This window comes from Colletotrichum navitas (assembly GCF_030913465.1).
Source record: "Colletotrichum navitas strain CBS 125086 chromosome Unknown LY79scaffold_75, whole genome shotgun sequence".
Taxonomy (NCBI): Eukaryota; Fungi; Ascomycota; class Sordariomycetes; order Glomerellales; family Glomerellaceae; genus Colletotrichum; species Colletotrichum navitas.
Genome location: NW_026850621.1, coordinates 133545 through 157568, shown reverse-complemented (window position 1 = coordinate 157568; position 24024 = coordinate 133545). Strand labels below are relative to the sequence as shown.

General features: G+C 58.1%; 8 protein-coding genes across 8 annotated transcripts; 3 read left to right on the top strand and 5 right to left on the bottom strand.

Annotated features, from left to right (window-relative positions):
- Nucleotides 1–4255: 4255 nt before the first annotated feature.
- LY79DRAFT_523851 (chromatin remodelling complex subunit) lies at nt 4256–6319 on the bottom strand (the record flags this gene model as incomplete). Its single annotated transcript, XM_060555576.1, has 3 exons — nt 4256–4730; nt 4799–5876; nt 6259–6319. 3 exons carry the CDS (start codon nt 6317–6319, stop codon nt 4256–4258), a joined length of 1614 nt encoding a protein of 537 aa, XP_060409996.1.
- A 977-nt stretch (nt 6320–7296) lies between these two features.
- Nucleotides 7297–8352, bottom strand: LY79DRAFT_593287 (transcription factor; the record flags this gene model as incomplete). Its single annotated transcript, XM_060561536.1, has 1 exon — nt 7297–8352. One exon carries the CDS (start codon nt 8350–8352, stop codon nt 7297–7299), a length of 1056 nt encoding a protein of 351 aa, XP_060409995.1.
- A 1108-nt stretch (nt 8353–9460) lies between these two features.
- Nucleotides 9461–10864, bottom strand: LY79DRAFT_566005 (uncharacterized protein). The gene is made up of 2 exons (XM_060558777.1): nt 10597–10864; nt 9461–10512 (listed from the first exon to the last, which is right to left on the bottom strand). Exons 1-2 carry the CDS (start codon nt 10649–10651, stop codon nt 9728–9730), a joined length of 840 nt encoding a protein of 279 aa, XP_060409994.1. The 5' UTR covers nt 10652–10864; the 3' UTR covers nt 9461–9727.
- LY79DRAFT_367191 (uncharacterized protein) lies at nt 10865–12394 on the top strand. Its single transcript, XM_060552794.1, has one exon. It carries the CDS (start codon nt 11196–11198, stop codon nt 12207–12209), a length of 1014 nt encoding a protein of 337 aa, XP_060409993.1. The 5' UTR covers nt 10865–11195; the 3' UTR covers nt 12210–12394.
- A 2978-nt stretch (nt 12395–15372) lies between these two features.
- On the bottom strand, nt 15373–17851 carry LY79DRAFT_523863 (arsenite efflux transporter; the record flags this gene model as incomplete). Its single annotated transcript, XM_060555577.1, has 3 exons — nt 15373–15735; nt 15870–17662; nt 17752–17851. The coding sequence occupies 3 exons, from the start codon at nt 17849–17851 to the stop codon at nt 15373–15375; spliced, it is 2256 nt and encodes a 751-aa protein (XP_060409992.1).
- A 567-nt stretch (nt 17852–18418) lies between these two features.
- LY79DRAFT_565997 (uncharacterized protein) lies at nt 18419–19733 on the bottom strand (the record flags this gene model as incomplete). The annotated part of the gene is made up of 1 exon (XM_060558776.1): nt 18419–19733. A coding segment is annotated over exon 1 (551 nt), but the record flags the coding sequence as incomplete, so codon positions are not given.
- On the top strand, nt 19290–21628 carry LY79DRAFT_367115 (uncharacterized protein). Its single transcript, XM_060552793.1, has 5 exons — nt 19290–19555; nt 19720–19856; nt 19936–20082; nt 20150–20665; nt 20742–21628. Exons 1-5 carry the CDS (start codon nt 19389–19391, stop codon nt 21428–21430), a joined length of 1656 nt encoding a protein of 551 aa, XP_060409990.1. The 5' UTR covers nt 19290–19388; the 3' UTR covers nt 21431–21628.
- Nucleotides 21629–21808: 180 nt separating this feature from the next.
- On the top strand, nt 21809–23718 carry LY79DRAFT_565992 (CoA-transferase family III). The gene is made up of 5 exons (XM_060558775.1): nt 21809–22087; nt 22158–22189; nt 22260–22386; nt 22448–22952; nt 23032–23718. The coding sequence occupies exons 1-5, from the start codon at nt 21827–21829 to the stop codon at nt 23535–23537; spliced, it is 1431 nt and encodes a 476-aa protein (XP_060409989.1). The 5' UTR covers nt 21809–21826; the 3' UTR covers nt 23538–23718.
- The last annotated feature ends 306 nt before the right edge of the window (nt 23719–24024 follow it).

The window sequence follows — 24024 nt, the reverse complement described above, 5'->3', positions numbered from 1 at the left end:
GAGGAGGCAAGGTACTACTTCTACAGACCATGTGCATGCAAAAGGTATAAGTATATGTATACATGTGTGTGTGTGTGTGTGTGTGTGTGTGTGTGTGTGTATATATATATATGTAAATGTCCATGCTCATGGGTATAAAAAAAGATTACGACACGCAACGCCCTGTCAGCGCTCGAATGTGTTTGTGCTGTGTATTCCGATCCAAACCGCTGCACAAGCACGGTAACCACGACGCAGGGCTCCCGCTGCACGATGCGTTCCCGCATTTCTCTGGTTTCTGGGTCTCCGTGGACCAGAAAGGACGGGGGGGGGGGGGGGGGGGGGAGCCATGAAGACGGATGTTTCGATCATGGCATTCATCTCGCTGCTCGGGCCAGCCGCGCGGTCCCAATCTTGCCACCGCCCGCTGCCGCTGCCGCCGCCCCCGACTCACACCCGCTGCGGCTGCGGCTGCCGGGCTCCGCTCATCCGAGGGCCGCCGGCCGTCCGCAAGTAAAGTGTGTAGTCCGTGACGAACCCTCCCCCCACACCCACCCATCTATTCCTGGAATGAGGAGGGGGGGGGCAAGAAAAAAAAACACGATGATGTTTGGCTAATAATGCCACTTCCCTTAGCAAGGATTTCCTCCTCATTCTTTTTTTATTTTTTTTATTTTTTTTTGCTGCGACGGTGTCGTCGCAATCACAGTCAGTCACCAGTCACCCGGTCACGAACACGATTGCACATACCTGCCCATGACTGTGACTATGACTGTGCAGCCGTGACTGACTGAGTGACTGACTGTCACTGACTGCGGCCGTGACTGGTCTCTGAGCTGTGATGACACGCAGGTACGAGTCGTGCTCCTGCGGCTACGCTAGGCTTTCCCCCCCCCCCTTCCCTTTCCTTTTTTTTTCTATTCCTACGAGTCTCTGTGATATTTGTCACCTGGAGCCTGGGAGGATGCTGCTGCGCGTCTGCGCTTCTGCGCGTTCGGGTTTTGGGAACGGCCGGGCCTCTTCACCCTGGTGCTCTTCGGACGGGATCTGGCGCTGCGCGCCGGGTGTCGTCGGGTCGAGGGTAGGGGGGGTGTACCGGTATGTGTGTGCTTTGACGGACTCGAGGCTTTTTTTCTTCCTTTCTTTTTCTTCTTCGTATCCCCCCTCTGTGGCGACGGCCCGAAGCGTCAGCCGGAGAGAGAGCCGCGGAGGCCCGTGGCCTCAAGAGGCCTGTCTGGACGGAGAGGGAGACAAAGCGCGGGCAAAAGGAGACTGGGAGTGTATGTGTGCATACCTATGTGTGTGGTCGTCTTGATTATTTTCTTGCTTTGTTTTACCCTTCGGGCCAGCTGGTAATTAGGGGTCTGGGGGGACCTTAGATTTGTTTTCTTTTGCTTCTTTTCTTTTTTCTCTTCATCTTTTTTTAGGCCACGGGGGCGAACGGGGGAGAAAGTGCCCTCGGCTTGTGTCTGATTGGAGAAAAAACGGCTGTTGATTTTGGCCTCTTGGGCCCTCTTTTGATGGACGGCAGATGTGATGAAATGCTGAGGTTTGTGATGGCTTTTCTTGCGGCGAGGGAGCTGGGTGCTGTTGTGGCGGCGATGCTCACAGTCGCAAGAACTGGTTCCGGAGTAGTGTAATGGAACACCGTCACTTCTCGTGTAGCCACGAGCCAGCTGATACGCCAGCTCTGGGCCAGGTAGAAACTGGGCAGAGGTTGGGGGGGGGGGGGGGGGGGGGCAAGGTGGTGGGTTCCCTTTTCCCTGCCCGACTTACCATTCACTTGGTTTGTTCTACGATTCTGATTCTGATTCATCACGGTTATCCTAGAGTGACAATGAAGTACCGCACAGAACAGGCCGTACATGTGTCATAACCCTCAAGAGCTGAGCGAAAGGCTTGCCCCGTGCTGGGATATGGTCTCGTACAAGTCACGCGTTCTTGGTTGCGGTTACAGCGATGATACCAGCAGCCCAGAGTCAACTTCGCGTGCAGCCAGCTCCAGACTTCATGTAGATGAAACTCCCTTCCGAGGTGCAGAGGATAGAAGGCCTGGTTATCCATTACCTTTTAGCTACGAGAAGAATAAGCAAGTTTTTAGTTTTTCTCTCTCTCTCTCTCTCTCGAGGCACGGCTGTGTGTGTGTGAGCGGATAGTGGCAATGATGAGGCAATAACACGCTGCAATTTAAAACCTTTCACCTAACAAGCCTGCGGTACTGCTATCGTAAAGTATTCCAGAAAAGGCAGTAGAGCCATCCAGAGAGGTGAGAGGCAGAAAGCACCTTATACATTAACATCAGAACAGTCCGAAATGACTTTGGCGTCCGGTTGTGCCACACATCATCTTGTCCCCGATGTCCCGGTTATCAGAATGCCGTGCAAGACCTTTCTGCAAACAGGTAGGAAAACCCCGCCTTGGAGCTGGCAAGAGGGGAGTGAGGCTGTCAACCCTACGCTGCTCAGGAGAGATCATTCTCGAGCAAACCACACAAACATATACACAGTCACCAAATGGCCGGTGCCAAATCCAACGGGGATACTGATTAAGGGGGAAAGCATATGTCCTTTCAGCACGTGGTTCACATGATTTTCAAATGAGAAAGGAAGATGGCCGGAACAAAGGCTGGGGGGGTCAGTTTACATCCTGACTCTAGGAGCAAGAAAGCCGGGCCTTCGCAATTCGAGACCGACTTGCCAACGCTCAACCAGACAGCCCGGCAAGCCAGACGAGTAACCTCGGGATGTGGCCGCTTTCCCACGTCTATTATCAGTGACGAAGTGAATTATTCCTGACACGAGAACCAGCGGTGGGGTCTACGTTACAGGGGTTACTTCAAGAGTCACGAATTCCTTAGGATTGGCAGCTGCTGGTATGGTCTCTGCGTGCTGCGTAGGTTACCCGCCCGCTTTACATATCAAGAGACCAAACGCCAACGTGGTCGGGCAAACAGCCGGTACGAGTGAGTCCGGCTGGGCGCAGCAAGTCTTCGCACGATGTTGAGACTAACTGCCAGGTCGTCAAGTAACCCGTCTCCCCACGTCGTAGACGATTTCCACTCTCCCCCCCCAGATATGGGACCGAGTTGTTGAAAGGGGGGGTAGGTAGTAGGATGGAACTCGGGGACATCTTTTCTTTGCTAGCTTATCTTCTCGTTGTATACGTTCGTAAACCCAGGTTGTTCTTGAACCGACGGATTCCCAGATCAGACCCCTCGATTCGCACCAAAGGAGAAAGGTGAGGCGAGGGGGGATGGGGGCTCGGCCAGAACCACGTTCGTAGTTGAAACCTCTCCCCACGGGAACCGATGAACAACCAGCCCCCAGTCCTACCGGCTGATATACGGAGGGACGTGGCCGGCGTGGTGCAATTCACGCGATAGCATCCATCATGCCTGTACCAATTGGTCTACATGCCCTTTGGATGGGGCGGACGAGCGGCGGTAGTGCTTCGGTACCGTCATACACTCTCAAAAAAACGGGGGGAAAAGGGGTAGGCAATCGCTTGTAAGCCCCTTCATGGAATCGTCCTAGTCCTACATGCACTTCAGACCTCCCAACGACCTCCCTCAGGCTCTCCACCTTGCCCCCCCCGGTAAACACAACAACGCCACAACAACGCCCTTTTACTCTTTCGACGGGAGAGCTCAGAGGGCGGCAAAGATATTAACATCAGCAGGCGATCGGGTTCCGACCGCCGTTTCTTCCAGTTGAACCGTGGACCGACTAAAAACAAGCCCATCAACCATCCCCCAAAACGCCGGGCCAACGAAAAAAAAAAAGTAAACATAAAAGCAAGACTCCGCCCCCCGATATCCCCCCCGCGGGTAGAAGAACCTCATCATCCAAAGTCCATCATGCAAAGTGGATGCGCTGGAGCGTCACGAACCGCCCGGCATCACCGTGTTCCCATGAAACTCGGGCCTGACGACCAGCCCGGCCTCCCTCTTCTTGCCCTTGCCCCGAGGGGAGCCGGATGGCATCACCTTGCCCTGGGCGCCAACGTCCGACATGACCCTCTGATGAGAAGACTCGGACCTGGCTGCGCCCCCTCTTCCCTGGACTGTCTCCGTCTTGGGCGCCTTGGCCGGCGTCGTTAGCCCCTCGGGCTGCTTGACGCTGAACGGCTCGTAGAACGCGGGCCCCAGCTCGGCCCCGTGTCCGCACTCCCGGATCCTTCGGCCGCAGAAGTTGCAGCCGCGGGCCGTCAGGGCCGACTCGGTGCGGCCGTCGGGAGTGCCTCGCGCGCCGCCGTGCGCCCGGACCAACTCGTCGTCCTACGAGTGCCGGCCCTGGGGCACGACCGATTTGTCGATCCGCAGCCGGCCGCGCGCCATCGCGTCCTTCTCGTCGCCGAAGCGCGCCTCGAACGCCCGCTGCTCGGCCTGGTGGCTCTCGAGCGACGCGCGGCACGACGGCGGCAGCATCGCTTTGAGGTCGTCGCCGATGGCCAGGATGCCGTTGAACGGCTTCAGGAAGTCGGGGACCTCGGCCGGCCGGCGGCCGGCGGACTGGACCCGCACGCGCGGCGTCTCGTAGACGACGTCCACGACGTTGAAGTTGCGCGCTACCGCCGACGGCACGGTCGGGAAGGCGCTTTTGGGCTCGCTGGCGGTGCCCGGCGGGACGATCTCCACCCGCGCGCGTGTCGGTTGCGTGTTGACCGGCATCTGCATCAGGTTGGTGTGGATGTCGTACGCGCCGTGGCGCAGCGTTGCCATGCGGATGGCGTTGACGCGGCTGTTGAACTCGCTGGGGTGTGCGTCAGTCTGTGATGCCGCCGTGCCTTGTATGAGCGGGGAAAAGGGGAGGTTCCTTACCTAGCCGCGCGGGCGTGCTCCAACTGCCAGTTGGTGTCGTTCACGTTGACCCGCTTCTTCTTGACCTCGGCCAGGCCGGCAAGGGGGTCCGAGGCGGCGGGCGTCTGGTTGGTATGGTACACGGCACTGGCGCCGAACCATGCGACGTACTGGTTCGAGTTGTAGGGCTGGTTGGGGTCGAAGACGTCCGAGGGGTCGGCGATGGCGCCCTCGACAACGCCGGCGGCGCGCATGTCAGCGACGCGGTAGTCATCGATGATGTTGCGGCCGCCGACGATGATGCGCGCGCCGAACTCGACAAAGACGGAGCGGGCCGTGACGATTCCTATGGCACGGCCCTTGTACGAGTGGGGGATGATGTTGCGCTCGATCATGTCCATCTTCTCGTCGTCGGTCACGATGATCTTGTAAAGCTTCGGGTGCTTGTTGAAGAAGAGGTAGCTGTCGCGGAAGCCGACGCAACGCGCGGGCTCCGTCGACAGCATGTACTGGCGATCGCCGCGGTCCTTGACGGTGAAGGTCCTGCAGCGGTACTGGCGGCCGCCCTGGAGGTTGCCGAGCTTGTCGACCTTGGTCTCGCCCTCGGGGTCCTCGGGCAGTACGCACTCGTCGTCGACGATGTCGACCTCGGTGCCCTCCTTGTCGATGACCTGCTTGAGCTTCGGGGGGGCTTGACCGGGGGCGGGCCGACGACCGCCGCGGCCGCGCCATCCACCGCGGCCTCTCCGGCGCGGGGTGTCGGCCTCGGAGGCGGGTACGGTGATCATGTTGTCCCAGCCGGGCGGCTTGTTCTTCGGCGGCCGTCCGAGTCGCTTCCTACGGATCACCGGCTCGGCGGGAGGGGTCGGTTCCTTGGCCGAGGGCTCAGAGTCCTCTGCGTCGTCGTTGGCGGGCTCCTCTTCGCCATCTTCGTCGCCTCCTTCCTCCTCGCCCGACTCGTTTGCCTTCTCCTCTTCTTCGTCGTCATCGTCGTCTTCGGGCTGCGCCTCTTGCTCGTGCTCGTTCTCGTTCTCGGACTCGACAGCTTCGGCGACGGGTTCGTCGTCATCAATGCCCTCGAAGGTTCTGGGAGTGCTTTCTGGAGTTCAGACAGAGTTAGTAATGCGATGGTGCTACTATTTTCGTGACCAAAAGATATTGCGAAACGATGTATCCCATCCGAGGGGTAGGTAGTCGTTGAAGGAGGGGTACTGGGGAGGACGTCGGCATCTGAGAGAGAGAGAGAGAGAGAGAGAGAGAGAGAGAGAGAGAGAGAGAGAGAGAGAGAGAGAGAGAGAGAGAGAGAGAGAGAGATGCCCTGCAGTTAGAAGACCCAAGAGCATCTCGCGTCGAGAACAAGACCAGTATCAACTGGTGCGCCCAGCTTTGCAGACAGTCGTCGCAGGCAACCAACCCCACCCCGAGCTTCAATGTGCGACAAACAAGGGAAAACGAACACGGGTGGAAAAGCTTGTACGTACGGAGTGCAGCAGAGGCGCGCTTGGCCGCGGCCCTGCCTGAACGGGAACGGCGTCCAGACATTGTGGGTCGACAGAGGTTGGGAGAGTTTGCGATCAATGCCGGAGTTGCAATGCGGTTTTTGTAGGTGCGGTGCGTAGGATGGGCTGGTGTGTGTGTGTGTGTGTGCGAGGCTGAATGGCGAATGGGCGCTGGTTGACATGGAGTCGCGACGCGAAGGACAAGGCTTAGCATGTATGTCCCTGGGAGCGGGAAAAGATAAATTGGCGTCTCCCAGCTTCGTCCTGATTGGATGACTCACACGTATGGAAAATTATTGGCACTGGTCTCGTACGCACTGTGCACAAATCTCACGATGATGCAGAGAATGGGTGGATGCAGCCACCGGAATCTACCTAGTAATGAATGTAATACGCCCCTTCATTTCACAACATGACGTAGCGCTCGCTGGTTTGAAAAGAAAGCATGAGATTTTTGTACTTCTGTCTTCTATCTCTGTGTGTTGTTTTCTTGGGGCGAGGCAACCCAAGTAGCAGCAGTCTGGGGGGGAATATTATGCAATGAAGCTGCCTCCTAGTTTTTCCCTGTAATTTTCCCAAAAAAGAAAAAAAAATCAAACTCTCAAGAAAAAAACTCCAATCTTCACCAAGCGAGCGAGCAATCGAATTCTGTCCATCCGTGATCGACCTCCTAAAGCTCTGATCTTCCAAGAGCTGCGAGAATGCGCCATTCCAGGCGACTAGAACCGATCCGAATTAAGACGATGGGCACAGGGAAACCACCCCCAAACGCCCGAAAGAAATAATTGGCACGCCGTAATCGCCATCGCCACTCAGGCACCGTGTTGCAGCCGGCTGCATGAGGCCGCCGAGTCCCCATCATCGTCGCCGCCGCCGCCGCCGCCGGAGACGTACTGCGGCTGACAGCGTCTCGGGGCGTCGACTCACTCCTCACTCCTCACTCTTGAAAAGGATGCCTTCATCCACAAACATGTGAGGGCAGTGCGTGCCAAAGCACTTGTAAGGACAACCGGGCACCTTCTAGTTGACCGGAAGGCCGTCGATTGCCTTCTTGTCAGCACCCCACTCCTTCTCGATCAGCCTGTCGCGGGCCTGATACAAGAACCGATAGGCCGTCTTGATGGTGCCATCGCTGACACCGGCCACCGACGCGATCTCCTTGGATGTTCTCACCTCCTTCATGAGATGAGACGCCATGTAGATACACGCGGCGGCGACGGACAGCGGCGAACGACCGGCCAGCTCCGAGACGCTCGACGTCTTGCGTGCAAGCGCCCGCGAGACGTTTTCAATCTTTTGCGCATTGCGGAAGTTGAGATTCGAGCAGAAGCGAGTGCAGAGGTCCTCGGCGCTGGTGGAGGCGCTGGCCTTGTAGCCGTCCAGGTTGGACAGAGAGCCTGCGCCACGAGGGTTCTCCTCCTTGATCTTCTGCAGGAACGACTCGAGCTGCTTGAAGACCCTGCCGATTTCCTTCTTGGACACGTGAGTGACCTGGAAAATCTCGCGAAAGGTACGGCCGACACCAGTCTGACGACAGGCGATGAAGATGCAGCCTGCGATGACAGCCTCCTGAGGCTTTCCTTTCATAAAGTTGTGGTCGTACGTGAGCTTGAAGATGTGTTTGGCGGCGTCGGAGACGTTCTTGCCGAGATTGATACTATCGCAAAAGGCGCCAATCTCCTTGTAGGCCTGCATGAGCGACTTGCTAGCCTTGTCGTTCTGAGACTTGTTCTGGAGACGGGCGAGCTGCTTCGAGTCTCTGCCGTCGCCGAAGGCGATGGTGGTCTCGAGCTGCGAGCCGTTGAGCAGGGGGTTGACGGCGTCACCGACACGGGAGGGGTCGTCGTTGCCCTGGTCGTCGTTGGCGAATGTACGCCATTCGGAACGGGTGTCGATGATGCGCTCACCGACGACGAGGCCGCAGGAGCCGCAGACCATGTCGCCCGAGGAGAACTCCTCTACCAAGTGGGGAGGGTACTCCTTGCAGTCGGGGCACATGACAACCATGTTGAGATCATCTCTGAAACCCTCGGAATTGCCATTCTCGTCCGTCGCGGCACCGTTGGGGCCGAGCATCTTGGGCTTGTACGGCTTGGCTGTGTAGATGTTGTTTACTTCGTCGAAAACCTTGCGACGGCGCTTCAGCTCTTTTCTTCTTCGTCGGAGTTGCTTGCGCTTTTCGACTACGGCCTTATAGGTCGTGGGGTCTTCTTTCGCCGGGTTGTTCGTTTGTGTCCAAAGGAGATCGGTAGCGAGCTGAACAAAGAGCGGCGAATGCAGCTTGGCGGTGTTTGTGACGGGGCTACTTTGGTCAAAGAAAAAGACCGCCTCAAAAGACGACGCGGAGAGCTGGTCCCGAACCGAGGTAGGCTCTCGATGCCTCGCCAGACAGCAGGGCGGAATAAATATAGTTTAGAGATTTCTCGGGCGGCTGTGGTCACTTTTTACTCTCTTGATGAACGGCAGTCAAACTCGTTCAGCGGGGGAGTGACGAAAGCGCTCGAGAAGGTTTACCCTAACTAGGCAAAGAAAAAAAGGTGAGCCATGACTTCCTGACCTGCGGCAGGAATATCCTCTCTCACCAATAAAGCGAGCCTTTTGACGGAAGGCGCGATAGACGAGAGAAGGGGAGAGGGAGAGGAGGAGATGAGAACGAAGATAGGCTCTCTGTCTGCCGTGCAGCCCGCCGACCGATTCTACCAGTGAAGGCGTCCGAGAGTGGCGAACAAAGACAAAGGACCCGAGTGCCAGGTCGCGGAGCAGTCGGCTCGAAGAGAAGCTCGTATGCGGCAGTCGCAAAGACAGCTCAGAAAAAAGTCGATGGACGAATTTTTCGAGGGTTCGTTGCGGCGGAAGCAGACGATTTTCTTCGTACGGGCGAGCGAGTGACGTTGAGAGAGGTGGGTTGTAGGGGGGGAAAAACGTCCAGGCTGAGTTTCGGATTCCGCATAGGGACTTTACTTGCTGCAGCCGTGGCAGGTAGCTGGATGACTCAGCAAATGGGACCGAATACCGTTCGAGTATAAGTGGAGTACGGATACGGGTGGATCTGGTGGGTACGTACATGTGGGTTCTGTACCGTGAGCAAGTGGGGCTCCTTCACTTTTTGGTCCATCTAAGCTTTCCAACTGAGGAAGGCTCATATAGGCCGTTCACCTGAGGCAGGTACGTAAGCTACAGAGTACAGGTATACATGTAAATATAAAATAGATACGTTGGAGATAGATAAACACTATAAGTAATTGCTATGTATGTTTCTTGATGTGTGTGTTCCGTCGTGGTTTGTGGTTGTGGGTATCAATACAAAGGAAAATAAGCAAAGAAGGTACGTGAATTCTTCACCAGGGCAGTCCAGGGGCCCCCCCACCGCCAGTTTCCACGTTGCTAATCATGAGGGCTTCGTCGTCATCAAATCATCATAACCTCCTCTCGTGCCTCGGTGAACCCGTCTTCAAGACAGGCGCACCGGGGCATCCGAAGGCCTCGAGAGTCCCGGAGAGGAAATCTCCTCCATCTCCGACACGGCGGGCGGCGGCACGACCACCCTGACCCGCGGCGTGCGGACCGGCGACGGCGACGGCGACCTCGAGCGCGGGGCCAGCGAGACATCGACCTCGACGCCGGGATGGGGCTCGGTGTAGGTGTGCCGCATCGACGACGCAGACGAGCCCGACGAGGACCACGCGGACAACTCGGACGCGGACCTCATCCGCGGCATCCAGACCGACACGGGCCGGCCCCCGTAGTTGTATTCCTGCTGGAGTCGGTATTGGAGCTGCTGCTGGTGCTGCTGGTGGCGCTGGCACTGGTGCTGCTCCTGCTGGTGCTGGTGCTGGTTCTGCTGCATCCTCGCGAGGCTGAAATCTTCGTAGCTGCTCCGCCTCGAGGGGTCGCGGCTGGCGAGCGACTTGCGGATCATGATGCTGCGCTGCAGCTCCTCCTCCTCGAGGCGCTCGACGGCGCTGAGCTTGCGCCGCCGCGAGAACTCCTTGAGCGTGAGGTAGGGGTCCCGCTTGCACGCCTCGCGGAACTGGGCGTGCTTCTTGCGGTCGAAGAGGTAGAATAGCGTCGCCGACATGATGGCTGCCGCGGCGCAGAGGACGACGGCGACGACGACGAGGGCGGTGGTACTGGGGCCGAGGGTCGTCGGGTTCGGCGTCGGTGTAGGTGATATTGTTGTTGTTGTTGTTGTTGTTGCTGCTGTTGTTGCTGCTGTTGTTGCTGCTGTTGTTGCTGCTGTTGTTGCTGCTGTTGTTGCTGCTGTTGTTGCTGCTGTTGTTGCTGCTGTTGTTGCTGCTGTTGTTGCTGCTGTTGTTGCTGCTGCTGCTGCTCCTGCTGCTGCTCGTCGTACTCTCTCGAAGGTGGCAGGTGCCATGTCTCGGTCAAGGTATTTATATTGGCGTGCGTGTGCGGCCTCGAGGATGTTGGTTTGTTGACAGCGAGACTAGCACGACTCCCTAGTCCGCCCGTGAACCGTTCTCGCTAGGCCTTGCTCTCGGGGAGGTCGTAGCTGAGTGAAGATCTGGAGAGTTGATGCCGTGATAGTTTATGTGGCGTGGACGGGTAAGATGTGTTGGTTGGTATATTTGGGGGGGGGGGGGGGGGGGTGCGTGCGGGAGGTCAATGATGGACCGGACGACTGCACCCAAGCGTGGGTTTTACAACGCCTTTATGCTGGAGGTTCCTTCTTTGCTGCCCGAGCACTGGAGGATCGTATGCGGACGCAAAGATAACGTTGTGTGCTTGGAGAGACCGTGTGTAGATGGGGATTCCGGGTGAAGCTAATAGGACGAGGAGGGACCAGATATGCCCTTTATGGCATGCCCCGAACCCCGTTCGAGGCAGCATCTCCAAGAGCAGAATTCGGCGCACAGCTCCCAATGCAGCAACCATGCCTTGATTAGTCCTTGCGCGAGCATATGTTGCGAGGCAGATCGGGCGTCTCACACACACACTCTCTCTCTCTCTGCAGGGTATACAGCGGGGGTGGAGGGGTTGTTCCCAGGCGCCAAGGAGCATGGCTTAGGGGGCGGGGAACCAGAAACAGAAACAAAAATAAAGAAAGAAAGAAAGACAGAAGGAAAGAAACAGGGCAAGCATGCGCAAGCAAGAGGGAACCGTGGGTCTCCCATAAGGCGCTTCGGCAGCTGCGGCGACGCGGCCGCATGTACAGATTTGCCGTTCGTTGCACACACGGTCGTTTAGCGTCTATTATTAGCGCTTCCTCTATATCTTCTGTCCCGGAGCGCAGGGAACCACTTCCACTCCTACCAAACCCGGCCGCGTGGGGGACCAATGAGTGGTGTCCGGGTTTCTCTAGTGCAATCCAAAAAATGCCCCCTCCTCTTCCTGGCGTGTTTTGTCTGTTGCCTGTGCCTCTCTGTTGGATCGTATACCGGTACGTACGTACAAGTTGCCCCCAATCCTACCCATCTCTTGTCTGCCTTGGGGGGCCGTGTGCACGCGCGTTAGAGGTTCGTGTTGTGGCTGTCGCCTCTCCTTTGGAGAAGACCAAGATAAGGAAAAGAGGGCGCTCGGCGGTCGTGGACCTCGGCTTACATGGAAGAGGAAGCGGAAGAGGAAGAGACGTGTCTAAGTGCAACTGTAACTGTAACTGTAACTATATCCTCAACCTCCCGACTTGGAAACCTGGGCTCGTCCAACTCCTCCTCCATTATTCCATATGTCGCCGCCTCCTGTCCGAGTCTCCGGGACAGTCCATGTATTTGTCTCAACTACCGTTGATCTTAGCGCTCCAACCATATAATTGGCTGCTCATCGGCCACGCACCGCTTCTATCCAGCCTCAAGACTGACGATCGAACCATCTCGCCGAGCCGAGACGAGAACTTCCATCTCGCCCTTGTCCCACAAACACCGGCAGCACCAAGAAGCCCCCCCAACGCACCCAGGGTTCCTGGGAGGCGGAGCTGAGGCCCCCCCGCCCCCAAATAGATGCGGTGCGGCCCCCGGTGGGTGTTAGTGAGATCCGCCGTGGCCGCGGCATCCGTGAGCTGCAGATGGGGAGGGTCGCATCGGCGGTCGATAACGATGCACGCTCCATGTTTCGATAACGTTGGACGGTTGAGCCAGTCCTCGATACAAGAGGACAAAAAAAGCAACCCCCCATCGAAATCTCGCTGTTGTTCAGCTCGGCCGTCCTACGCCCTTTCGAGCCATGACAGCCGAGCAGGTGATGGCGTTGGCCTCGAACCCCGCTGAGGAACAGGAAAAAAAAAAAAAAGAGAAAAAAAAAGGAGAAGAAGATAACGCCTGCCCCCTCTAACGGGCTGGCCTCGGACGATGAAAGAAAAGCACAAGGAAAACGTGGTTTTCAGCGGGACTCACTACCATCTCATGGCCCTCCTCCCCCTCCACGCGTGTTTTGCTCGCGTTTTTTACCTTTTCCCTTTGAGAGCCCGCTCGGCCGAAGAGACCACGTGCGATGTAGATTGGGCAGATGGGGTTTCCCCCCTTTCAAGCAAACTTATATCGTCTTTCTTCCCTGCGCGCTCGCGCACTGATCATCCCAGCGCACTTTTTATACACTAGTTTCCCAGTGCGTTCGTTTCAGCGTCCCCTCCCCCCTGCATGGTCTCTTCCCGCCCGGGGACGCTTCTCAGGTAAAGTGATGGTATAGTGAAAAGGTCCAGATGTGGGAGAATAGAAACCCAGGATGGAGCCAGGATCCCTCCTCACAAGAGATGATCTTCCCCAGGGTCCTTGAATGCAAAAAAAAAAAAAAAAAAAAAAAAACAGTCTAAAACAGCACCAGTGACTCTGCACCCGCACTGGGCACCGTTCGATGCGCACCCCCGATGGGGACAATACGAAAAGACTCAGGATGGCATATTGCGGGACTTGCCCTGCGCGTCAGCGGTCTCGGATGGCATCATCTCGAACCCCCCCCCCCTCTTAACGGGAGGAGACGGGACGAGGAAGGGTGGCCCCGCCGTCTGGAGAACGGATAGGAAGCCGTGCTCACAACTCATCTGATGGATGGCCGCCGTCGTCGTGACTGCAGCCTGCTGTTGCTGACATGCCCGGCCATCTATCCATGCCTCAGAGGCTGTGCGAGTTCTTGGCCGCTGCGACTATACAGCATCTCAACAGCGCTGCCTCGGCGGACGAATGGGCATGGGTCGCGGGTACGATTTGGGGCTGTACGCAGCATGCGGCGTACTTTCGAGGTCCGATGTAGGGTATGGATGCAAGTCAAGAAGAGTAACAACTTTTGGTGCGCCAAGCCGGGAGGATTTTCGTCCCTCTCTTACAAGCTCGCCACGGACGGCACCGGACCAGCCGACCCGTGCCTTGCTAGCCAGACTCAACAACGAACATTGCGCTGCATGGCGAGGCAGAGAGAGAGAGAGAGAGAGAGAGAGGAAAGAGCCTAAGCTACAGCGTCTTTCAACCCCCTCCAGAACCCCAAGGGACCCCCAGATCCAGCACACGGACTCTGTTGGCCGATGATCTTGCAGCCCTGGTGAAACACTGCTTCACCGGCCATCAGCATCTGAACTCCTCAGGTGCGTTCGCGGCATCGTGCATCGCATCGTGCGACTTGACACCGGCGGACGAAGGGGAGGAAAGAGGGGTTGCCGAGGCAGGATCGGCCTGATTTCAAAATGGAAGAGGGGAAAAAAAACCTGAGAAATCCCCGTCCATCAGCCCGCCGGAGAAGGAGAGAAAGAGAGAGAAAGAGAGAGAGAGAGACCAAGGCATGCTGGCTCACAGCATTGAAGCATGCAGTCAGCGTGATATCGTGCTGACACACACACGATGATCTTCCCGTGAACCCCCCCGTCTCTTGATCCTCCCGCGACGCCACCCGTGGGGGGGGGGGGGAGTTGAACAGTGCTGACACGAACCCCATATTGGCGGCACAGGTCGCGGGTTGGCGCTTATTGCCCTTGCTCAGTGCAGACATTCGGATACATACACACATACATACCCGACCTCCGCCCCCGTGTCATCCGCTGAAGAAGTCCCGCTCTTAACGACCTTCCTTTCTCGGCTCTTTTGGATCCCATAAATAAGCAAAAAACGACAAAACATGCGTGCCGTGCCGCTGCCGCGAGGCGCAGCAGAGCGGAGCAAAAGACCTTTTACCTCCCTCCCACACAGGGCGATGGATGCGACGCACGGAATGACTGACACGGAGGGGGGCAGGGGAAGAAAAGAAAAGGCTTTTTTTTGTTTTGTTTTGTTTTTCTTTTTTCTTCTTCACATCCTTCCGCGCTTTCACGCTTTCCAACCGCTGTCGTTTCCACCCCCCCCCCCCCCCCCCGGGAGATCTGCGTCCGTCCCCCCCCCTTCGCCTCCAGCCCAGCTCAGCCACAGCCGGGGAGGCGGACGACGGCTGCGGGCCATGGTGACGTTCCCACCCGTTTGCCGCCTTGCTTTGCCGTGCGCTCGTCCGCTGTGTGAAGGTCGATCCCCCCCCCCCCCCTCCCCCCCCCCCTTCCCCACCGCTCTTGTAGAGGGTCTGGAGATGATGGGACGGTTTTGTGCCTACGTGCTGTGCCCGTCCGCCGAGAGAGAGAGAAAGGGAGAGAGGGAGAGAGAAACAAAGCCTAAATTCGCCTTCTTGTTTCCCGCGCGGGGCTCGGAGCGGGCTGCTGCGGCCCGGAGGGAGGGGGGGTTTCATTCATGATGAGTTCTTGTGAGTCGATCTTGTGAGACGTATCCTCTCATAGTGTGAGCCTACAGCGAGAGAGAAAGAGAGAGATAGAGAGAGAGAAATGTCCACGAGGCGGTTAAATTCGTCAACGGCCCAGTATCTTGGCTGTTGAAGGGCTGCGCATGGGCGTTGGCATGTTACTGATCTCAGTCATCGTCGAAACCCAAATGACGTCAAATCGACAAGAGCCCGTCTCGACTTGCCTTCTCACGGTAAATAGGACGAAGAATGTCTGTGTACACACAAGAGTCGAATGACAGAACGGCGTTTCAACTCATCTATTAACGGTGTCTTGGGGAGAAATTAAAATACATAACTACATAACGCCCGTCCCCCCTCACCCATCTTCAGGCCCATAACAGGTCCATAAAGAATCGAAGAGTAAAAATACAATCGAAAGAATCTCCGACCCCCTCAGATGAGCCCGCCGCCTGACAGGTGATAGGGCGCGTTCGTCCGCATGAGGTAAATCTCCCCGACCAGGACGGTGCAGCCGACGATCATGGAGATGGTGATGATGGGCACGTTCTCCCGCGCGAACTCCATCCGCCGGATGTGGATGTGCTTCCGCCCGAGGATGTCGCGCCACAGCAGGCCGGCCAGCGACGCGCTGAAGGCGGTGCTAAAGGCGCCGTAGTTGACCCCCAGCGCCATGCTGTACACGGTGCCCCAGAACATCCGGTCGCTGATGGCCACCCCGGACTCCCGCCGGATCTGCTCCCACGCCTGGATCACCCGCGAGAGCAGGATCGTCGTGCCGATGTTGGTGCCCGCGAACTGGATCCGACTCTTGTCAGCTTTATCGAACCCAACCAACCCTACCGTGGGATACATGCCATCAGGTACAAACAAGAAAAAAAAAAGAAAAAAAAAGAGAAAAAAAAAAAAAGGGAGAAGGGGGGGCTGCTTACATTGCAGAGAATCACCGATAGGAAGCCCATGCCGCCGATGGCGCCGATGACGCCCGTCTTCTCGACCCAGTGGTCCCACCCGTACGCGAACACCGGGACCCAGCCCTTGGTGACGAGCGCCTGCACCAGGACGAACATGGCGAAGGCGAACGGCACGAGCGGGAACGGGAGGTGCGAGATCACCGCCATGACGGTCGGGAACGTCTCCTGCAGCCACCGGTGCGAGTCCCGCCAGACCGACACGAGCGTCCGCGGGGGCGCCTGGCCGCCGGCCGACGCCCGACCCTCACTGACGTTCTCCCTGCCCTTCTCGTTGCCAGAGAGCCCCGCCGATGACGACATCTCACGGCTCGCCTTGCCCTCACCGCCGCCGCCGCCGCCGCCGCAGCAGCCGCCACCCTTAGAGACCTGGGCCGCCGGCGTGAAGGCGACGGCGGGCGGGGCGCTGGAGCTGGGCGTGTCCGTGTCGACGTCGCGGCCCACCGGCGACACTCCGTCCTCGGCGAGACGCATCCTTTCCTTTTCCGACGTCTCCGGCGCCGTCTCGACGTGGATATGCGGCCGGGTATGCGACGGGGGCGCGGGCGTTATGGGCATCATCTCCGTCCCGGAAGGCTTGCTCGGCTCCTTGCCGTGCTCGAGGTCCGGGTGCTCGGGGCTGGGCTCGTCGCGGTGGATGCCCCTGGCGATGGCGCGCGTCTCCTTGCGGCGCAGCCAGCCGAAGCAGAGGTCCCAGGAGAGCATGACGCAGGCGGCGGGCAGCGTCACCCAGTAGACCTGGAAGCGCTGGCCGTGCGTGGCCTTGACGCCGGCGGCGTTGATGGTCAGCACGGTGATGAGGGTGGCGGACATGACGACGGCGCCGAAGGCGGCGCCCCCCCTGTCGAGCCAGGGGTTCATGATCTCCTCGACGAGCTGGTCCGTGTTCTCGTCGTCGAGGAGGCCCTCGTCGCGGGCGGGGGCGCCGCGGGCGATGGGGATGTTTGGGTTGACGGGGGCGGACATTGCGGACTCGGGGGCCTCGCGCATCTTGATGGAGTAAGGGATGAGGCCCTCGTTGTTGAAGACGACGTAGAGGAGGAAGGGGAACAGGACGATGGCGGTGACGACGACGGGGACGACCATGTTGGCGGTGTACTCGATGAACTTGACGCGGAAGGCGCCGGCGAGGACGAGGTTGGTGGGGTTGGAGGAGACGAGGATGGCGGAGGCGATGTTGGCGATGGAGAACTGGGAGAATATCCAGGCCTTGGGGTGCTTGATGTTGGTAGAGACACGGGTCATGTAGGCGAGGAAGGCGGTGCCGGAGAGGATGATGGGGTCGTTGCCGATGAAGGTGCCGAGGCAGAAGAAGAAGGCGTAGAGGTAGAAGAAGAGGCGGTGGCCGACCTCGCCCCCCCACTGGAGGACCTTGAGTGCCAGGTAGCGGATGAGGCCGGAGGCGTCGATGGAGATGGCGATGTAGGCGAGAGAGATGAAGAAGACCATGATGTCGATGGGGAAGATGCCGTTGGCGCCGATGGTGCCGTCGTGGACCTCCTGCCTGCCGATGGCCAGGATGGCGAGGAGGAAGAGGTCGGCGATCAGGGGAGCGGTGACAGAGTCGATGGGGAACCTGAAGGGCACGAAACGCCTGCGTCCCGTGGCTCGAGCTTGATGATCCCGGTGGTCATGGTGATAGTCCTTGTCCCTTGGGGGGATGACTCTCAGCCCAGCCAGGCCGTCCAAGGCCATGTGAACAACCCATACGGGCACATGGATTGGGACATGGAAGGGGAACAGGACTGCGATATCTGTTGCACACCGAGGTGGGGTTGGTTAGCCGAAAGGATCTTTGGCAGATGCAAGATAAGCGGATAAGATATGTATGCATGCAACGTACTTGCGAGGACGAATGCGATGAGGGTGACGATGGACCTCCACTCCCTGATCTGATCTGTCTCTGTGCTGATGGTATTCACGGTAGTCGTGTTGGAAGCCATGATAGGCGAGTATATTCGCAGGGGCTCATTCGACCGCTGCGGTGGTTGATGGGGGGGGGGGGGGGGGGGGATTTGGAGCCAGTGAGTGGTTTGTACAATGTGTCGTTGCTCAAAGTGCACAAGTAGTATATCACGATGATGTTTTCTTTTTACGTGTATGTCGTATATGTGCGTGTGTATGTCCGTATGTGTGTGTATGTGTATGTGTATGTGTATGTATTGTGTAATGTACTTTGTACGCTCTTTTCAGGAAAAGGAACCGAAAAAAAGAAGAAAAAAAGAGAGCGGGGCCTATAGCCATACAATACTCCGTACCATACCTACCATACCATACCATACCATACCATGGATTCCTACCGTACATTCCCGCCATAGGTACCATACCATGCCGTACCATACTACACCCATACCATACCCACACCACATACCTCGGTCTCTTAGGCCCATTATCCATGCGTCAATTTGTCTGTATTCTGTAGCCAACAACAGTCGGCGCTGTACACTAATAGGTAGTGCCCCCCCGCCAGGTAGGCAGGTAGAACTAACCACCTTACCCACGCTAGCTGGTATGTGTAGCAAAGTCCGCTGTAGATTGTTGCCGGGCCCCCGCTGATTGGCCTGCGGCCCGCTTTTGCATTTTGGGGATTAACGTTGCGTCGACGTTTCTTGCTTGTTGCCGCCGTCCAGCGAATCGAATCCTTCACAGAAGCACATCACCCATTCATCGCCTCGTCGACCCAACCCCCCAAACACACGTCAGCACACCTTTCTCTGACGCCCGGAACCGCTTACGTCGACTGCCACGCTTTCTCTCTCTCTCTCTCTCTGTCTCTCTCTGTCTTTCTCTGACACTCTCTAGGTATCTCTCTTGGTATCTCTCTTGGTATCTCTCTTCATCTCCTGACTCTTGCTCCCCCCCCCGTCGACACCAAGGTCCTGCTTGCGGCAGCCGCCGTTTGCTGAATGCGTCGGGAAACCAACCGCCTTGATGGAACAATCTCACCTTCCTGTTTTCAGTCTCGTATTTGCCTACGCTCTGTCGAAATGCGACCTTTTCAAGGCAAAAATGGAACAATGTTCGCCCAGGCAACAGGCATCTCACCTCCCTCCCTATCAGCATCACGCGACCAACCCCCCCAGTCAGGCCCTTGTGTCTGAAGAGAAATGAGGCATGACGGGAAGAACCTCCGTCTGCCTCCCACACCTTATCTCGAGAGGGTGTGCCACATCCGCAACTCGTTCTCACCGCATGTTTTGGAACTCTGCTCACAGAGAGAGAAAGAGAGAGAGAGAGAGGGGGAGAGAAGGAGAGAAAAAAAGACTCGGAATTTACTCTGATTGATGTTCCTTGTCCCGCCGTCCCGCAGCCTAAACTATCCCACCATCCACGGCGGACATTCTCGCCCTCGACACCACCTCCTCCTAACCTTCGTCGTCGACCCATATCAATCCAGTCCGCTGAGCGAGGGCGGCCGGCAGTCCACTAGTCTGTCTCACCGGAGAGAGAGAGCGACTGACGACCGGACCTCGGGGCTCGATGGCACCTTTTCCTCTGTTCTCGCTGGTGCACGTCATCGCCGGCCGAGACGCGTCCGCCCACGACGTCTCGTCGTCCTCCTGCGCCGCCTCTGTTGGCGAGCCCTGCCTTCAGGTCATCTGTTCGTGGCCTTTGTCGGGGCAGTATGGCCTCGGTCAGAGGGTTCTGTAAGTCGGCCTGACGCGCAAGCCTGCCAAGCTTTCTCCACATACGCGCGTGTTCTGATCGAGTTTGTCTTATCTGTCTGCCCCCCTTGTTCCCCAGTCTCGGCAATTAAGCTTTTTTCCCCCCTTTAGTGCTGCGAACTAACATTGGCATCTGTTTCATCCAGCTATTACGCCCTCGTAGCGACTTGCGTCCTCGCCAGGAAGGCCGAGTGGATCAGAAACGTTGGTCTCGCCGCTGCGCTTATTTTGCCTGCCGTCGCGGCTGTGCATGGCATCTTCTTGGCCGCGTTGCACGTTGATGGTGCGTTGGTTCCGTCCATACACTTATTCTACCTTGTAACCTGCAGGGATCTGGAACCTAATCTTGCCCGCGCCTACAGGGGCCATCGATCTCGACGTCTACGGCGCCCTGCAGTACTGCTCCATAGGCATCCTGGCCGGGCCCGTCACCGTGAAGCTATCCTCCACCTACTCCCACCAACGAGGACGCAACATAATCTTCTTGTGGACCGGCCTGATCCTCGCTGGTAAGCAACGCTACGAACACACCGCGCCCCGGCCCGCGAGCAAACATGTGCTAACGCCCCTGCCAAGGTCTCCTGAGCTTAGCCGTCGAGTTTTACCGCGCCAACCCGACGCCATGCTTTTCCGACAATGCCGCCGGCCTCGTTTCTCAGGACCCGGCTCGCTTCCCCTACGGCACTGCTATGTGCGGGCTCACGTGCTCGCAGCAGCTTGGCCCATGGTCTCCCCTCCGGACCAAGGCCGCTAGCGAAATATACGTCGTGCCTGTACCCGCCACGCTCCCGCTCGGCGCCTCCATGTTCCTCGCCGCCGCCGAGTGCGTGCCTGCCATCCTCTCTTTGGTGTCCTTGTTGGTCAAGATCAGGAAAACCCCGGACGATGAGGAGAATTCCGACACCCCCATCCCGGGGGCCAACGGCGCGACCTTTGCCAACATGAAGAGCGTCAACGCCAGCATCAGAGGTTTCCTCAACGCGGTGGAAATACCCGTTTTTGCTGGTGCCGTCATCGCCATCATCGTTATCGGGGAGATCAACTTCTCTAGCCCCCAGATGGACTACCATACCGAGCCCATCGGTAGCATTGGTGCGCCTCTATTCCTTCCCGACGCCTGTGTGTGTTTTTCCGAGTTGAGCTAGCTGACGTGCAGATTGCTCAACAGGTCAATGGGGCACCATCCTCGCAACCGGCATGGCTGCCCTGGGCTCCTTGTACGTCTATCTCGCCGGTGAAGTCGTGACGAGCATAGGCGAAAGGGCCCCAGGAGAACCGAAGAGCCCAGGCCACATGACCCGGAAAAGAACCAATGAACCCGAGGCAGAGATGATTGACGTCCGGCATGATTCTCTCGTCAGGTCCATCTCTGGCTTGACCGACCTCGACCAGGACCAGGGCTACAGACGCACAGTCTCCGACGCCCTCATAAAGGTCAACGGGTTCTTCGGCAACAAGATGCAACGGCCGCTAAGGCCCAACGAGTTTGGTATCGGCGTGTGGCCTCAGATACCGGGGGAAAGAGAACGCAACGACAACTTGACCCGGACGATCGACCAGTTCAGTACGCGTAACCTCCGCCTGTCCATGAGCCGAGACTCGAACGAGTCCCATTCGGGAAGTGAAGGTGACTCGATAACACCGGCTCCAGGCTCGCCCACATCGAGAGAAGAGGGGTCCGTGGCGGCGTCTTCATCGCAACAACCACGAAAAGGCAGACGGTATACCGACCCATCCGGATTGCGTTCCTTTGGGCAGCGCCAGGAGAGCACTAAATCTTCCTCCACGGAGCCCGAGATGATTCAAAGCAAGTCCCGCAGTGCGACGCTGCAGGTGCCAACGTTGCGCCGCTCCTGAGATGTGCGCTAATCCGGTCTTGGGATGAGCCATACCGTCGTTGCCTGGCCGCAAGCCCTACGGACACCGAGTAGACCAGCGGGAACTGCTTAGAGGATAAAAGTGGATACGTAGACTGGTGTTTTCAATGGAGTTCTATTGCAACAGTATGCATATAGACGTGTATAGACATGACTTATAAGAAACATCAATGATGAACAGTTCAAAGAACGGACACTGACATGATTTCACAGAGGTAACGGCTTACGATTGGACCGTGCACACTTACATAAGGTATCCCCACTGGTGCAAGGATAATGCCGAGGCCTACCACGGCATCCCCGCCAACCGGGCCGGAGCTAGACCGGGGTCGGAGCTGGAGGGAGGAGCCAAGACGCGCCCCCCCCCCCCTCGACGATGCCGGTGGACCTCTCAACCAACCCCAACATACCTTCCCCGCAACGGCTGCCATCAGTCGTCCGAACGCGCACGAGAGAGAGCATGGGCAATCTATCACTTGGAGTTTCGCTCTGCATGGCGTCGCGGGCGGCGCGATGCCGTGTCCCGCCTTCGCGCCTGGCGGGCGCATGGCGACGCTGCTACTCGTCGAAACCGAGCAGCAGTAAGCTGCCGCTTGACGGCTATCGGGTTTTGGACATGACGAGAGTCTTGGCCGGGGTAAACACAAACCGACTGAGATCCCTTCAACCAAAGGGCAACGTGGCGCTGACATAGAAGAACCCGACAGCCTTATTGCACACAGATTCTGGGCGACCTCGGGTTTGTTTTCATCGTCGTCCGCGCGCAAAGGGGCGGAGAAGAGGGCCCATCTCACTGACATGCATCCAAGCGCCGAGGTGATCAAGGTCGAACACCCCGTACGGGGCGACGATACTCGAGCATGGGGACCGCCTTACGCGACCTACAAGGCCGGCTCATCCAAGGAAGGACCCGGCGAGTCCGCATACTTTCTGGCCGTAAGCTTCCCACCCCTCGTCGCATCTCGAAAGGAGCAGCCCAGACTGAACGGCGCACCAGGTCAACCGCAACAAAAAGTCGCTGGGGCTGAACTTCCAACACCCCAGCGGCACCGAGATCCTCCACAAGCTCGTCGCCAAGTGCGACATCCTGGTCGAGAACTACCTCCCCGGGACGCTGGGCAAGTACAAGATGGACTACGAGACGCTCCGCGCCATCAACCCGGGCCTCGTCTACGCCTCCATCACGGGCTACGGCCAGACGGGCCCGTACTCGGACCGCGCCGGCTACGACGTCATGGTCGAGGCCGAGTTCGGCCTCATGCACATCACCGGCAGCCGCGACGGCGAGCCCGTCAAGGTCGGCGTCGCCGTGACGGACCTGACGACGGGCCTGTACACGAGCAACAGCATCATGGCCGCGCTGCTGGCGCGCGCGCGGACCGGCAGGGGCCAGCACATTGACGTGGCGCTGAGCGACTGCCAGACGGCCACGCTGACCAACATTGCCAGCAGCTGCTTGATCAGCGGCGAGAAGGACTCGGGCCGGTGGGGCACCGCTCATCGTGAGTTTTGGAACCGCGCGCGCGACCCCTTCCCCTCATTGACACAGATCTGACTGACGCCTCCTCCCGTGTTGAAAAGCGTCCATCGTGCCGTACAAGTCCTTCAAGACCAAGGACGGCGACATCCTCTTCGGCGGCGGCAACGACCGCCTCTACGGCATCCTCTGCGAGGGCCTGGGCCGGCCCGAGTGGCGCGACGACGCCAAGTACAAGACCAACGCGCAGCGGGTCGCCAACCGGGCCGAGCTCGAGGCGCTCATCGAGGCCGTCACCGTGACCCGGACGACGGCAGAGTGGCTCGCCGTGTTCGAGGGCCGCGGCATGCCGTACGCGGCGGTCAACGACGTCCAGGGCACGCTGAGCCACGAGCACACGCTGGCGAGGAACATGGTGGTGGAAATGGAGCACGGCGAGTGCGGGCCCATCAAGATGGTCAACACGCCCGTCAAGTACTCGGAGAGCGAGCCGACGATCCGGACGCCGCCGCCCACGCTCGGGCAGCACACGGGCGAGGTGCTGGGGGAGCACCTGGGGTTGTCAGAGGAGCAGATCCGGTCGCTGAGGGACAGCGGCGTGGTCGGATAGGGGGGGGGATTGCACCGCGGAACTTTCTTTCCATGAGCATGGCCTGGCAGCATTTTCCTTTTGTCCGGATCCACGAGTTTGCTTGCTAGGACGCGTGGCGCCACAAAGAGTATACACGGTAGAGAATAAAGTGGCTGAAACGCCAGAGCGTATAGAATGGATATATTGGTAGTGTCCTGACGGCCACCGTCTACCCTGAGGATGTCGAGTCTACACCGAAGCTGACCGAAACCCGCAAAAGAGTGGGGGCCGTCCCAGCACTCGGTGAGGCGCACGTGACCTTCAAACGCGACTTCGCGTCTTGCACTGCATGCATGACTTCGCTGGTTTTACCTTTCTCCTGCCTCTGGTGAAAGCGAAGTGTAGTTGAACATTTATTGCCTCATGTTTTCGGACAGGAAAATACCGCAGACCTTTTTTTCCCTTTCTGCAGCTTCGACTTTATTTCATCAAAATCCTGTGAGTTGCGCATTGGCACCCGGATCCA

Bases quoted from the DNA above. Each gene is read 5' to 3' on its own strand.
- LY79DRAFT_566005 (XM_060558777.1), bottom strand. From the start codon at position 10,651: ATGGCACCTGCCACCTTCGAGAGAGTACGACGAGCAGCAGCAGGAGCA. The intron at 10,513-10,596 runs CAGCAACAACAG...CAGCAACAACAG, and splicing joins AGCAGCAGGAGCAGCAGCAG to CAGCAACAACAGCAGCAACA.
- LY79DRAFT_367191 (XM_060552794.1), top strand. From the start codon at position 11,196: ATGTTGCGAGGCAGATCGGGCGTCTCACACACACACTCTCTCTCTCTC.
- LY79DRAFT_367115 (XM_060552793.1), top strand. From the start codon at position 19,389: ATGGCACCTTTTCCTCTGTTCTCGCTGGTGCACGTCATCGCCGGCCGA. The intron at 19,556-19,719 runs GTAAGTCGGCCT...TGTTTCATCCAG, and splicing joins GGCCTCGGTCAGAGGGTTCT to CTATTACGCCCTCGTAGCGA. The intron at 19,857-19,935 runs GTGCGTTGGTTC...CCGCGCCTACAG, and splicing joins GGCCGCGTTGCACGTTGATG to GGGCCATCGATCTCGACGTC.
- LY79DRAFT_565992 (XM_060558775.1), top strand. From the start codon at position 21,827: ATGCCGGTGGACCTCTCAACCAACCCCAACATACCTTCCCCGCAACGG. The intron at 22,190-22,259 runs GTTTGTTTTCAT...CATGCATCCAAG, and splicing joins CAGATTCTGGGCGACCTCGG to CGCCGAGGTGATCAAGGTCG. The intron at 22,953-23,031 runs GTGAGTTTTGGA...CGTGTTGAAAAG, and splicing joins CCGGTGGGGCACCGCTCATC to CGTCCATCGTGCCGTACAAG.